General features: G+C 42.6%; 1 protein-coding gene and 1 pseudogene across 1 annotated transcript in view; both read left to right on the plus strand.

The window, feature by feature from the left end:
• Nucleotides 1–1,837, plus strand: part of Odad1 (outer dynein arm docking complex subunit 1) — a 16,229-nt gene extending 14,392 nt beyond the window's left edge. Inside the window, exon 10 of the mRNA XM_037210167.1 lies at nucleotides 1,771–1,837. Within this exon, the coding sequence (XP_037066062.1) occupies nucleotides 1,771–1,837 (67 nt within the window). The remainder of the gene's footprint in view (nucleotides 1–1,770) is intronic.
• A 3,591-nt stretch (nucleotides 1,838–5,428) lies between these two features.
• Nucleotides 5,429–6,397, plus strand: LOC119088899 (annotated as a pseudogene).
• The last annotated feature ends 9,035 nt before the right edge of the window (nucleotides 6,398–15,432 follow it).

The following is a 15,432-nucleotide window of genomic DNA, read 5'->3' on the forward strand; positions in this document are numbered from 1 at the left end:
CAAGGGTATTGGGACCTAAAAACCATTAGCTAACAGATTTTTATAGTTCAGCAACATCTGTATCTATTGCCATTCTTAAGGCCCTGTAGTTCTGATCTTTGAGTACAACCAGATTATAATCTTGAATAATAATTTTAAGGCCATATAATACCTCTTTGGTTCTGCACAAAGAAGGTGTCTTTTGCAGAACCATTTTAGTTAATAAATTTATCAATTGACAACTCTGAACCTATTTTTTTGGTATGTCATGGGCATTATAGTTATCCATTTTGTCCCCTATGCCAGAGAGTTTCCTTTTTACCCAGCATTTCAACTTATTTTGAGCAGGGAACATTGGATGACATTCTCTTCTGGAATTTTCAATATGACATTGGGGCATTGTTTTTAGGGCCCTAGAATGGCTGAAAGTCTAGTGAAAAGCTGGGCAATGGGGCATCTGTCAGAAGCATGTGGATATTTGACCTAGCTGTAGAGACAGAAAACAATAATACTGGCTGGGCTGGTCCACATCAGCTTTTAGCAAGTCCAGAGCTTGTAGTCATCCAGAGCAGTGTAGTTAGCAACTGAAGCTTGGAGGTGTCTGTCAACCAAGAAGAAACCTGGTGAGACAATTTTAAACTAGGAACAAAAGTTAAAATTCATGACCGTAATTGGAACTTTTAGGTCCAAAGTCCTAGTAATTGGGAAGGGCAGGAGTCCCAAGATCAGGAATAGACAAGTGGGGAAAATTTAAGCTGTACTTATCTGGAGACCTTCCAACCTCTGTGAAGTGGATCCAAGTTTTATGACTCTTAATCCTCTGAGGCCTATACGAATTATTTTACAAAATGACATAAAGGTTTCAGATACATTAATATTGCCAATCTGTACTGAAATCCATATCACAGATGAAGCATGTGATGGGTATCTGTAAAACAGCAGAAGTGGACTCGTACCTTTGAGTCCTGGCAAGAACTACAGATTTAGGTTAAAAGTGTGTGCATTTTCCTTCTGTCCAGACAGCCAGGTATAAGTTGGACAGACATTTTTTTGGCATGATGAGAAGCATTTTTAAGTTTACATTTAGATGACAACCAAAATAAATCTAAAATCTTGAGCTTGTGACTGAACAGTAGTCACTGCTCTACCAGCTTATCAGAACTCTATTGAATGTTAAGCTTGGAACTTTTATATTGTAGAAGAGGAAAGCAAACCAGAACATTTTTCATAATTGAAATCATTCATTGATATCTTCACAACTTGCATTTATATCTTAAATCATTTTCTGAGATCCTCAAAGCTTATAAGCTTTCATATCCTCAGACCTTTATATATCTGAAAATATTCTTAGATCCTCAAAACTTGTAGACTTTCATATCCTCAGACCTTTGTTCAGACCTATATTTAAACCTTTATGACTTATTCAAACTTTTATATCTTAGAACATTTTATTAAAAATGAGCTAACAAGTTGGCTATATTCTTGAGGTAGGATCTGGCTGTCTGATGCTGCCAAGCTGACAAAGTTATAGCTAGCCTAGCTGTCAATACTTTCAGAGATCTAAAAAGCATAAATTATACCTGAGTGCAAGCCAACAGCTTCCAATTCTATAGGGACCAGCCCATACCCAGGTCTCCATTGCATTGGAGGCACAAGTATCAGAACAGCATCAATCTTCTTCAGCCACCAGGCCCATAAGGGGAGAATTTTTCCTGTGGAAGAGGGACATGGTGAAGACTGATGTTACTTTATCTAGGAAAAAGGGGTGTCTCCAGTGTTGCTTCTCCACAGTCTGGGCCGGGTCCTGGTAGCAGATGTTGCATTGAAGCATATCATCTTGTGGTCATCATTGCCATAATCCAGCTGCAGACATCATGGTACCTTGTAATCTTCTTTGGAGACCTTGGGTCACTGCTAGGATCTGAGAGTCTGTCTAATATAATAAGCTTTTAGATCAACATTTTAAATGCCATATTCTGCAGATCTCTAAAGTATGAAGGCTGTCCAGGTATATCTGAATTAATAAACTTTGTTTCTAGTTATTTCTTTTAAGCTCAACCCTGAAAACATATACAAGGGACTAAGTAAAGCTTATCCATGTAATTAATTACATCAGTACTTAGCATGACTACAATTAAAGAACATCTTTATTTATAAGATGACTATTTACTTATGTTCTCTAACAGTCTACAATAAATAGCCTTTAAAACAATGATTTTGAATTGAATCTCTTCTAGTATCAAATATGGGTTCAGTCAAGAAACCAAAACAGAATAGCCATATGTTAATGGAAGGGCCATAAGTTCCTTTTACCAGAGATAAGGAGGGTGACTCCCTTTTAGCAAGCAGGAACTTTCTCCAAGCCCCTGAGGGAGTGGGAGCTTTATTTAATGTCTGACCGTGGGAAGGGAACTTTGTAGTTTTATCTTTGTTAAGTATGAGCCTTAGAAAAAAAACAATTTCTTAATTGAAACTCCTTTTAGTATCAATATAAAACATTTATATGACTCAGTTTATCCAAATAGCTTAAGCTTAACAAAGTTACCAAAGACAAAGAGGCTAGACATACATTCTTAAGCCTGGATAGACCTTGAGTAAGGAGAAACATTCTCCAAACCACTGGTTTTCAACTTTCCCAATGTTATTTAATAACTGCAGTTTTGCCATTGTTATGAATCTCAATGCAAACATCTGACATGCAGGTGGTCCTAGGCTGCCCCTGTAAAAAGGTTTCCAATCCCCAAAGGCTTGAGACTCATGGAGTCAGAATCTGTTCCAAGTCTCTTGCTTAGGTCATTCACAAGGAATGAACATCTGTTTCTGGTGGCTATTACCTGGATGACTTGGAATTACAAAGTTTAGCTGCCAGAGCAAGGTACATTCTTGTATATAAAATCATTGAGGTACAGCTTTAATATTTATCAAATAACTTATTTATTAAACATATGTAGCCATATATTTAAATTTTCTAGAAGCTTGCTGTTGAACACTTGGCAAAGACATGAGTACTTAGGTGTAAATCTCTAAATTAGCTTTTGTTAATCTGAATAGATCTTTTTTTTTTGTTTTTTCTGATTAGATCTTTATAACTTTAGTAAAAGATGGCTGTCAAAAGCCATGTGGTTGCATTTAAAACATGTTTTTCTAAACAATAATTACATGCACAATATACATATAGTTGGATCCAAGTATCATACACATACAGAGTTAAAAGCTAGTAGTTACATTCACACATAAAGAGTTAAATCTACCTCACATACATGTCCACATATATATATACACATGTATATATCTCCATTTTTGACATAAATATTTTGCAGTGAAAAATCATCAGCTATTTGTAAAATGAAAACCAGCCAGAATTAACCTAATATAGTCAAATTTTAAATTCAGCATTTGCAGATATGAGAAACCACAACATAGTTAGCATCCCCTCTGGCCTTCTACAACCTTCTATGTACCTTTGATTCCTCAGACATTTACTTCAGACAAATTCCTCTTTTTTTTCCTTCTCTTTATTAATCCAGTCTCCTGCTTTCTTTGTTATTTTTTAAACATAAAAACTTTGTCTTTCTTCTGGTTCAGCTCAGTAGTCTAGAATATATTGTATGGCTACAATATTTTTAAATATAACAGAAAGACATACATATACCATAACAAGAATAACTAAATTTGCATCAATACTGTATGAATGTAAAGCATCTGAAACTAGCAATAGGATGGTTTTTTTCCTCTTTTTTTAACCAATAACATTGTATAATCAACTCCTCTAAATGATGACAAGTATTTATAATTTATTGGATCTCAATGATCAAAGCAGCCCTGCCTACAGCATTATAACATAGCCACCACAGCTTAGTAACCATAGGCAGTGACTCCTCCCTCGGAGCCAAGCCTCGTCAGGTTTGATGGGCAGCTCCCAGGGTAGTTCTTGGGAGCCCCACCCATCAGCATGGGAGAGGACAGCATGCAGTATGCAGACAAAAGATTGTTGTTAACTGTAGCACAAATCTTAAAAAGGTATTATTAATAGAAAAAAGCGAGAGCCAGATATTGGGGTAAATTCTAAAAGATCAGAGAGACAGAACACGCCATAGTCAACTTCACCCCGCCAACTCCTTAGCTGATGCTGTTTCCTCAGACTGAGAGCCTCTGAGTCCTCACCCAAAAGGGTCTTAGCTGAACTGCCGCAAAAAGCCTCTAGTTCCTGTCCGCACTCCTTAATATACCTTTCTGCTTCCTGCCATCACTTCCTGGGATTAACGGCATGTGTGTTTCCCAAGCAAAAGCATGAGATCTCAGGTGTTAGGATTAAAGGTGTGTGCCACCACTGCTTGGCTTTTATGTCTAATTTAGTGGCTGGCTCTGTTCTCTGACCCCTAGAAAAGTTTATTAGGGTGTCAATATACTGGGGGACACAATATTTCACAACAGTTAACCCCAGATTCTCAAGTGCTTGAGAGTGGCAGACTGGAAGTGACTCCCTGCCCCAGCTGGGCCCTCTGGCGGAGGGCCACTCCTCCACTGTGACCAGAGTCCCTGTCCCCGGAGCTCTCCTGCCCACTGCTGCTAGTGTTCTGGGTCAGAGAGCAAGGAAGCAATGGGGGGTAGGAGTAATCTTAGTCTATCCCAGTTCATCCAAAGGGATCCTCTGTCCCTTCTGCTGGCTATCTGGCCTTAAAGGCTGTCCATGTAGTTTCTTATCTGGAGTCACAACACATACATAAGCCCAGGCATAAAACATGCATACTATGGCCACATTTCTTACACATTCACACATTCATATAGGCAGGACATTCCAACAAAAGGGCAAACAATTTTCCCAGAAACAGTGTCAGCTGACCAGCTCAAAAATTTAAAATGAGAGTCTACAATTTTTGTGAATCAGGAAGAGAACAAAATTACAACACATAAGACAACAAAACAGCTCTCCTGGCACCTGGAGACAAAACCAAAAGGAAGACACTGGCCTCATGCCATCCCCATCTATACAAATCAAATTCAAATACAAATCAACCAAAGGGATCCAAACCCATCCAAAGACCTTCTGCAGATGCTAACAAATTTTGGGCTCGCTTACAAAAGGCTATTCCAAAAGCCCATTTACAAAAGGATATCCAAGTGAGAGTAAACATAGAAAACACAAACATAAACACAGACATATAGAAAACATGCCGGCCAGCTTCAGGCTCTATGGGTGGTGGCCCTCTCTATGGGAGATCCTGAGATGAGCCCCCAAATGTTATGCCCAGATAGCAGGGACCCCCAAAAGACCACCATGGAGACCAAATCCCATATGTAAAAGCAAAGAGCCTTTATTTCAAGCTCGGACTCCCTGTCCATCACAGCAGTGAGAGCAGAGAGCCCCAAGCCCAGGCAGGGTGGGGTTTTTATCATAACAGGGGTTGGGGTGAGGGGATTTCCAGGGTTCAGGACCCTTATTGGCTGACATTTGTCTAGAAGTACAGGGAATATTTGGAATGTCAGGTATTTCCCCTTAGATGCAGGCCCTCCCTGGGTGGCGTCAGCTCATGGCTTTTTCTAGATCCCGGTGTTACTAGTAAGCCTGTTACAGAAGCTGTGTCATGGCAGTTATACGGTCAAGCTGTTTTGCCCCCCACCCCACAGTGGTTGAGACTGTGGCCATGGCTGAGGCCTCGGGGCTTGTGGAGGTAAAACCAAAGACAAGGAGTGGATCCACCAAGCTGGGCTGCCTAGTTAAGGAATTGAAGATCAAGTCCCTGGAGGAGATCTACCTGTTCTCCCTTCTCATTAAGGAATCTGAGATTATTGATTTATTCCTGGGTGCATCCCTAAAGGATAAGGTTCCAAAGTTCATGCCAGTGCAGAAGCAGACTCAGGCTGGGCCCCAGACCAGCTTCAAGGCTTGTCACTATTGAGAACCACAAATGGTCATGTTGGTCTTGGTGTTGAGTGCTCCAAGGAAGTAGCCATTGCCATTGAGGGGCCATCATCTTGGCCAAGCCTCCATTGTCCCTGTGTGGAGAGGTTACTAGGGGAACAAGATTGGCAAGCCCCACACTGTTCCATGTAAAGTAACAGGCCATTGTGGCTCTGTATTGGTGCATCTCATCCCTGCCCGCAATGCACTGGCATCGGCTCTGCCCCTGTGCCCAAGAAGCTACTGATGATGCCCAGTATTGATGACTACACATCAACCAGGGTCTGCACTGCCACCCTGGGGAACTTTTCCGAGGCCACCATTGATGCCATCTCTAAGAACTACAGCTACCTGACCTCCAATCTCTGGAAAGAGACTGTGTTCACCAAGTCTCCTTATCAGGAATTCACTGACCATCTTGTGAAAACCCATACCAGAGTCTCTGTTCAGAGGACCCAGGCTCCAGCTGTGGCTATCATACCAGGGTTTTTATACAAGAAAAATAAAGTGAATTAAGTCTGCTTTTTAAGGAGAAGGAAGGAGAAGAAGAAGAAGAAGAAGAAGAAGAAGAAGAAGAAGAAGAAGAAGAAGAAGAGGAGGAGGAGGAGGAGGAGGAGGAGGAGGAGGAGGAGGAGGAGGAGAAAAGGAGGAAGAGGAAGAAGAGGAGGAGGGAGAGAGAGGGGAGAGAGAGAGAGAGAGAGAGAGAGAGAGAGAGAGAGAGAGAGAGAGAGAGAGAGAGAGAGATGGATGAAAGAAGGAAGGACAGAGAGGCAAAGCAAACCTGACTCCGAGTCTCCTAGTGGCATAAGACTGTCAGAGAATTCCCACAGGGTCCCACTTAGCTCAGCTCCATTCCCAGGCTGTGGAGGTTTCTGTGCTACCTCAGTCACCACTCACACCTTCCAAAGGTTGCTGTAAACCAGTCCTGGCTATCCTAGACTGCCTGCCAGGGATTAGGTTTAAAATGGACATGTGACAATGAGAACAGCTATAGCACTTTTTAGCACTGTTAGCCCAAATTTTCTGGTCCCTTTGTGTTTGAGTGGGGTCATAACACCCTATCTGATGCATGAACAGAAGCCATGTGTGTCATTTCAAAACTGCAGCATTTGGAGGCCAGTGGGAGACTCTCCAGAACTATGTTCCCTCTGCTCATCCACTGACAGTGTTCTAGATGGCACTGTTCCTTTATAGGGACCCTGAGTGACCTGAGGGAGAATGAGTTCCTGTGATTATTAGTGTTCATTGTCAACTTGACAGGGTCTGGGATCACCTAGGAGATGAGCCTGCAGTCGTGCATGTGAGGGATTTTTTAACCTCTGGGAAGGATTGTGGAGAATTATATTGATTAGCTTCATTGAAGTGGGAAGACTCACACTTAAAGTGGGCAGCTCCATTCTCTGGCCTAGGGTACAGGACTGTATAAAAATGAGAACACTAGCTGAGCACAAGCATTCGTCACTCTATTTCTTGCTTGGAGATGCAGTGTGACTGACTATCTCAAGCTCCTGCTGCCATGACTTCACACCCTGATGGACTGTCCCCTTGAATTGTGAGCCAAAATAAACCTCTTTTGCCTTAACTTCTTCGAGAGTATTTTATCATAGCAGCAGGAAAAGGGACTAAGACAGCCCCTTTACTGACCTACCATTACACACAACAGAGAAAAACAGACTTATTTGGTCACTGAGGCTTTAGGATGTTTTGTTACTGATATATAACCTAGTTTATCCTGACTATTACAAACCAGTAGGGCAATAGAGTAGTTCCTTTGTTTCTAAGAGTAAAATATAGAACAAGAGCATGTAAATGAGTCCCTTGTCTTCCTCTAAGGAGTGTCTTATCAGGACGGGAACCCTGGTGGTGATATTTTTAATGAAAATGACCCCCATAGGCTCATATCTTTCAATACTTAGTCCCCAGTTGGCAGCACTATTTGGGAAGGATTAGGAGGCATGGTCTTGGTGGAGTGGTTGTGTCACAGGGTATGGGTTTTGAGGCTTTAAAAGCCAACACCATTCCCAGTTCTCTCTCTCTACACCTCATGCTTTTGGTGAGATGTAAGTGCTCAGACACTGCTCCAGCACTGTGCCTGCCTAGCTGCTGCCATGCTCCTTGCTGTGGTCATCATTGACTTACCTCCTGAAACTGGAAACAAGCCTCCAGTTAAATGTTTTCTCTTATACCTTGCCTTGGTCAGGATGTCTCTTCACAGCAATAGAAAAGTAGGTAAAACACTGGGGCTCAGCCCCTACCTCAAAATCAGAAGCTAGTATGAAGAAAAGCCACTACCCACGTAAACCACAGACAAAAAATGGCAGCAAGACTGAGAGAAGTGGAATCCTGGGGCTGGAAAGATGTCTCAACAGTTAAGGGCACTTGTTCTTGCCTAAGTCCTCTGTTCAGCTCCCAGCACCCACAAGGAAGCTCCCAACCATCCTTAACTCCAGTCCCAAGGGATCTGACACCCTCTTCTGTCCTCTGTGGGCACAAGACACACTCATGGTGCACATGCATACATACAACATACATACATGCAGACAAATGCTCATACACATAAAACAAAGTAAATACATCTAACAAGAACAGAAGTGGAATTTTTCAGGGTGTAGCCAAACCATTGAATCAGCCAGCTCTAAACTGCTCTAACTTCTCAACTCCCTGTTGTGTGAAATAAATTATTTCTCTTTTTTACCCACTATGCATTTCAAACTGGCCTCAAACTCATGATCCCCCCACCTCTGTCTCCCCTGTGGGATTATAAACCTGTGGCACCACACCTGTAATTAAAATTTCCTCTTACTTAAGCCAGTTTAACTTAGAATTTCTGCTACTTGTGGCTGAAAACATCCAAACTGATGAATGGATGTGAACATGTTTCCTCTGTAACAACCATTGGAGGTAATGGTTTCCCAGCTTATTAAGAAGAAACTATACACTCAAGTGCAAAGCCTCAGCCAGGAGAGCATATACCTACTCCTGATCAGAACACTATCAAAACTGAAGGCTGGATCAGCCAAATGGAAGTACCAAAAACAAACTCAAAATTGACCTATGCTTTAAAAACAGCAGTATAAGAGTTCATTCATATAAGTGAAAATGACAGAAGCAGCCATAATTATAAGGAAATGTTAATGGAAAAGTTAGGAATCTACCTTTCTCTGTCTTAATTATATTTTCCTTTTATTTTATTTTATTTATTTTTGTTTTGTTTTGCTTTTTAAGACAATCTCTTTCTCTATATCCCAGCCTGGCCTAGAACTCATGATCCTCCTCCCTCAGACTCCCTAGGGCTGGGATCACAGATGTGAACGACCATGCCTACCTAGCTCAACTACATTTTGATCTCAGTTGGGATTTCTTGCCAATTGATCCAGGGAAGCATTTGTCTCCATTTTGACCAGCTCAGCTTCCCAGGGTAAAGGATATCTCTTTTTCAATAGTGCCAGACAAGGGCCTGGGACATGGTTCTAGTTAACTTTAATTTAATTATCAGTTTAACACAGACTAGAGGCATCTGAGAGGAATGCTTCAATTAAGAAATTGCCTAGATCACTTTGGCCTGTGGGCATATCTGTAGGGGATTGTCTTGACTATCAATTAACGGAGGAGGACCCAGCCTACTGTGAGCAATACCATCCCTAAGTGAGTGGCCCTGTGTTGTATAAGAAAGCTAGCTAAGGGAGAGCCTTGAGTGATACAGCAAGCAGCATTCCTCCATGGTTTCTGCTTCAACCTCCTGCTGGAGTTCCTGCCCTGACCACCCTCAGTATTGGACTGTGACCTAGATATGTAAGCCAAATAAATACTTTCCTCTTTAAGTTGCTTTTGGACAGACTGTTTTGTCATATCAGTTATAGAGGGGAGGTAAGAGAAGAAGGGGGTGCTGGCAAGATGGTTACTTCAGGCCACAGAAACTGGACCCCAAAAAGTATTCTGGAAAGGTATGTGATGTACCCAGAGCACTGGTCACTCCAATGACCCCTATGCAGTTATCTCATTGTAACAAGTCGTTCTCTGTCCCACCAGCCAGATCTCAAATAATGACATGGAAACTTTGTTAGTATTCTGACTCTCCCATTGGGGACCCACCCATTTCTCAGAGCTTGGTTTTCGTTCTTGCTGGCCTTCTCAAAAACCCTAGTACTAGGTGCTGAGATTCCTCTGGTTAGGCCAACCCCTGTTGAGTATGGTGACTGCCCTCTTTGCCTGCTTGGTCCTTGTTCGTCCTCCCTTTATCCCTGGGGGCGTCCATGGCTACAGGCAGTAGTGAGTCCTTTTCCCCCTCTTATCCATGGGAACTGTGCCTGTGCTGTATTTTTACATTTATGGCTAAGGTGAGTGATCAGGGCCTGCCCCTCCCAAGCCCTCACTCTGACTCAGTCTTTCACTCTTTCCCTTTCCTCCTCCCTCAAACCTCTTCCACTAATTCTGCTGCATGTGGGGTGTTTGCTTGGTAACATACCTTGGCAGGGCCCACCAAATGTACCCACTTAATTGCCTCCACCCACAGCAGAGCTGTTCCTTCCCACTGTAACAAGTCTGCTTTCTCCATCACCAGTGGCTTTGCCTTCCATCCAGTACTGCCACTGGGGTCTCTGGCAGACCCACCTGCCTCTGACCATGGCCCTAGATGTGAGACTGGCCTCAGTATTTCTTGGGCCAGACAGTTGGGGAACTGAGAAAAAAAAAATTCTCCACTTTCTTCCTTCTCCCTTCCTTATGACTTAGATTTACTTATTTGGGAGAGGAGAAAAGCATGTTTTGAATAGCAACCACATGGCTCTCCTCCATCTTGACTGGTGACATCATCATGATGCAGATGACCACATGGCTGGCAGCCATCTTTTACTAAGGCTAAGACTAAAAATACACTTAGTCCCTGCCAGGCCAGCACCCAACTGGACTAAGAGGTGAGTCTTTATCCTCATACCCGAACACCCCAGCCCCTAGGCTTTGGGCCCAGGGGCACAACCCTGCGCCCCTACACCACCACCCACTGCAGTTACAGTTTCAGGCCAGTTGGCAGGCAGACCTCCTGCACACAGGACTGACTACCACCATCCTCATCAAACCCGTAACCCAAGCCCCACCTCCCTCAAATCCCACCCACCCTCCGAGACTGCAACTGTTCCCTGAGACAAAGCTGCCAGCACCTGACTGGACTAAGAGGCCAGTTGGCAGGCAGACCTCCTGCAGACAGATCACCACCATCTACCACACAAATAAAACTCCACCCCCCAAATCCACCCATTCCCTGTGACGATGGCAGCTCCCTGAGAAAAGACACTAACAACACCTACTGGACCTAGAGATGAGTGACTGTTCTCCCAGCTGGACAACCCAGCCTCTAGACCCTAGGCCTAGCCACACCTCATCACCCTCCCACAAACATTGCTACCCCAGTAGCTGGCCAGCAGGCAAAGCTCCTATGGGCAGGCCAATCTACCACCCCCCACATCCCACCCTGTAATCTACAAGTTCCACTCTGCACACTCAACCCACCCCTCCCCCATGACCTCAGCAGCCCCCTAAGGGACAGACACCACCTGCATTAATACCACAAAGAGTGGCCCCCTGAGGCACTGACATCACATGCACCAATTGGAGGAAGAGATGGGTAAATGCAAGAATACATTCAACAACATAAAAAGCAATGGCACCATCAGAACCTAGAGGTCCTACAACAGCAAGACTTGAACATCTCAACATAGAAGAAGCAGAAAAAAATGACTTGAAAAATAACTCTATGAAGATGACAGAGGCCTTTAAAGAAGAAATGAAAAATTCCCTTACAAAAGTGGAGGAAAAGACAAACAAAAAAATGGAAGAAATCAAAAAATCCCTTAAAGAAAACCAAGAAAAAGAAATCAAACAGGTGAAGGAAACAGTTCAAGACTTGAAAACTGAAATAGAGGCAATAAAGAAAACACAAACTGAGGGAATACTGGAAATGGAAAATCTGGGTAAACAAACAGGAACTACCAATGCAAGCATAACCAACAGAATGGAAGAGAGAATCTCGGGTGTTGAAGATACAATAGAAGGAATAGATTCATCAGCCAAAGAAAACATTAAAACAAAAAATGTCATAACACAAAACATCCAAGAAATCTAAGACACCATAAAAAGACCAAGTCTAAGAATAATAGGGAAAGAAGAAGAATACCAGTTCAAAGGCACAGATAATATATTCAACAAAATAATAGAAGAAAACTTTCCCAACCTAAAGAAGGAAATGACTATGAGGATATAAGAAGCTTACACAATACCACATAGACTGGACTCCCAAAAAAAAAGTCCCGTTGCCAGATAAAAATTGGAAAGGAAGAGGTCAAACTTTCACTATTTGCAGATGATATGATAGTATACATAAGTGACCCCAAAAATTCTACAAGGGAACTCCTACAGCTGATAAACTCCTTCAGTAATGTGGCAGGATACAAGATCAATGCAAAAAAAAAAAATCAGTAGCTCTCCTACACACAAGTGATAAAAGGGCTGAGAAAGAAATCAGAGAAATATCACCCTTTACAATAGCCACAAATGATATAAAATACCTTGGGGTAACTCTAACTTAGCAAGTGAAAGATCTGTATGATAAGAACTTTAAGTCTCTGAAGAAAGAAACTGAAGAAGATATCAGAAAACGGGAAGATCTCCCATGCTCATGTATAGGTAGGATTAACATAGTAAAAATGGCAATCTTACCAAAAGCAATCTACAGATTCAATGCAATCCCCATCAAAATCCCAACACAATTCTTCACAGACCTGGAAAGAACAATACTCAACTTCATTTGGAAAAACAGAAAACCTAGGAAAGCTAAAAGAATCCCATACAACAAAGCCACCTCTGGAGGCATCACCATCCCTGACATAAAGCTCTACTATAGAGCTATAGTAATAAAAACATCTTAGACCGGGTGGTGGTGGTGCATGCCTTCAATCCCAGCACTTGGGAGGCAGAGCCAGGTGGATCTTTGTGAGTTCAAGGCCAGCCTGGTCTACAGAGTGAGATCCAGGAAAGGGACAAAGCTACACAGAGAAAGCCTGTCTCGAAAGACCATAAAAAAAAAATCTTAGTATTGACATAAAAACTGACATGTGGACCAATGGAATCAAATTGTAGACCCTGGCATTAACCCACACACCTGTGAACATCTTATTTTTGACAAAGAAGCCAAAACTGTACAATAGAAAAAGGAAAGCATCTTCAAAAATGGTGCTGGCATAACTGGATGTCAACATGTAGAAGATTGCAAATAGATCCATATCTGTCGCCATGCACAAATCTCAAGTTAAAGTGGATCAAAGACATCAATATAAATCCAGTTACACTGAAGCTGATAGAAGAGAAAGTAGGAAATAGTCTTGAACACATTGGCACAGGAGACCATTTCCTAAACATAACACCAGTAGCACAGACACTGAGAGAAACGATCAATAAATGGGACCTCCTGAAACTGAGAAGCTTCTGTAAGGCAAAAGACACAATAAATAAGACAAAACGACAGCCTACAGAATGGGAAAAGATCTTCACCAACCCCACATCTGACAGAGGGCTGATCTCCAAAGTATATAAAGAACCCAAGAAACTAGACATCAAAATAACAAACATTCCAATTAAAAATGGGCTATAGAGCTAAACAAAGAATTCTCAAAGGAAGAATGTCAAATGGCTGAAAGACATTTAAGGAATTGCTCAGCATCCTTAATTATCAGGGAGATGCAAATCAAAATGACTCTGAGATACCATCTTACACCTGTCAGAATGGCTAAGATCAAAAACACTGTAGACAGCTTATGCTGGAGAGAATGTGGAGCAAGGGGAACATTCCTCCACTGTTGGTGAGATTGCAAACTGGTACAGCCACTTTGGAAATCAGTATGGTGGTTTCTCAGAAAACTGGGAATCAATCTACCTCAAGACCCAGCTATACCACTCTTGGGCATATATCCAAGGAATGTTCAATCATACCACAAGGACACATGCTCAACTATGTTCATAGCAGCATTATTCTTAATAGCCAGAACCTGGAAACAACCTAGATGCCCCTCAACTGAAGAATGGATTAACAAAATGTGGTACATATACAAAATGGAGTACTACTTAGCAGAGAAAAACAATGACATCATGAAATTTGCAGGCAAATGGATGGAACTAGAAAAAATCATCCTCAGTGAGGTAACCCAGACTCAGAAGGACAAACATGGTATGTACTCACTCATAAGTGGATACTAGATGTAAAGCAAAGGTTAATCAGGCAACAGACCATTACTCTAGAGAAGCTAACTAATAGGGAAGACCCAAAGAGGGACACATGGACTGCCTTGGGAAGGGGAAATAGATGAGATTTCCATGAGTAAATTGGGGATGAGGGGAGGGCAATGGAGTGTAAGGGCTAGGGGATGAGAACATAAGGGAATGGGATGATTGAGCTGGAACAGGGAGGGAGGGAGGGGGAAAGCAATGAAAGAGATATCATAATAGAGACATCATGAGGATACAGAGAAACTCAGTGCTAGGGAAGTTGCCAGGAATCCCCAAGGATGATGCCAGCCTAGACTACTAGCAATAGTGGAGAGGGTGCCTGAACTAAACTGGCTTGCCCCAGAGAACAGACCAGTGAATACCCTAACTGTCATCACAGAGCTTTTCTCCAATGACTGATGGAAGCAGATACATAGATCCACAGCCAATCACCAGGCAGAGCTCTAGGAGTCGAGTCAAAGAGAGAGAAGAGGGATTCTATGAGCAAGTGCATCAGGATCATGATGGGGAAATATGCAGGGACGACCAAACCAAACTAGAGGGAACTCATGAAAGTTGAATCAATGGCTGTGGAGCCTACATGGGACTGGATTAGGCTATTTGGTGAGACAGTTGTGTAGCTTGATCTGCTTGGGGGGGGGTGCCTTGCAGTAACATCAGACTCCATCTCTGGTGCATGAGTGGCTTTTTAGAGCTCACTACCTATGATGGGACACCTTGTGCAGCCTTCAGGCAGGGGAAAGGGCTTGGATTTGCCTCTACTGGATGTGCCTCCCCATGGGAGGCCTTCCCTTCTTGTGGATGGGAAAGGGGAGTGGGTTGAGAGGGAGAGGCTGGGGGGGTGGGAGGAGGGAAGAGGGAATCTTTGATTGGTGTGTAAAATGAATGAAAAAAATTTGTTAATAAAAAAAGGAGGGAAAGTCCCCTTGCCACATAATAAGCAAGCAACTAAGCATACAACAGAAAGAATATTAAGAGCAGCAAAGTGAAAAGGCCAAGTAATATATAAAGTCAACCCATCAGAATTACACCCAACTTCTCAGTGGAGACTCTGAAAGCCAGAAGGCCCTCCTGGGCAGATGTTTTGCAGACACTAAGAGGCCATGGTTGCCAGCCCAGACTGCTACACCCAGCAAAACTTTCAATCACCATAGTTGGAATAAACAAGCTATTCCATGACAAAACCAGATTTAAACAATACCTATTCACAAATCCAGCCCTACAGAAAGCACTAGAAGGAAAACTCCAACCCTAGGAAGTTAGCTGCACCTATAAAA

Source organism: Peromyscus leucopus, chromosome 1 (assembly GCF_004664715.2).
Source record: "Peromyscus leucopus breed LL Stock chromosome 1, UCI_PerLeu_2.1, whole genome shotgun sequence".
Taxonomy (NCBI): domain Eukaryota; kingdom Metazoa; phylum Chordata; class Mammalia; order Rodentia; family Cricetidae; genus Peromyscus; species Peromyscus leucopus.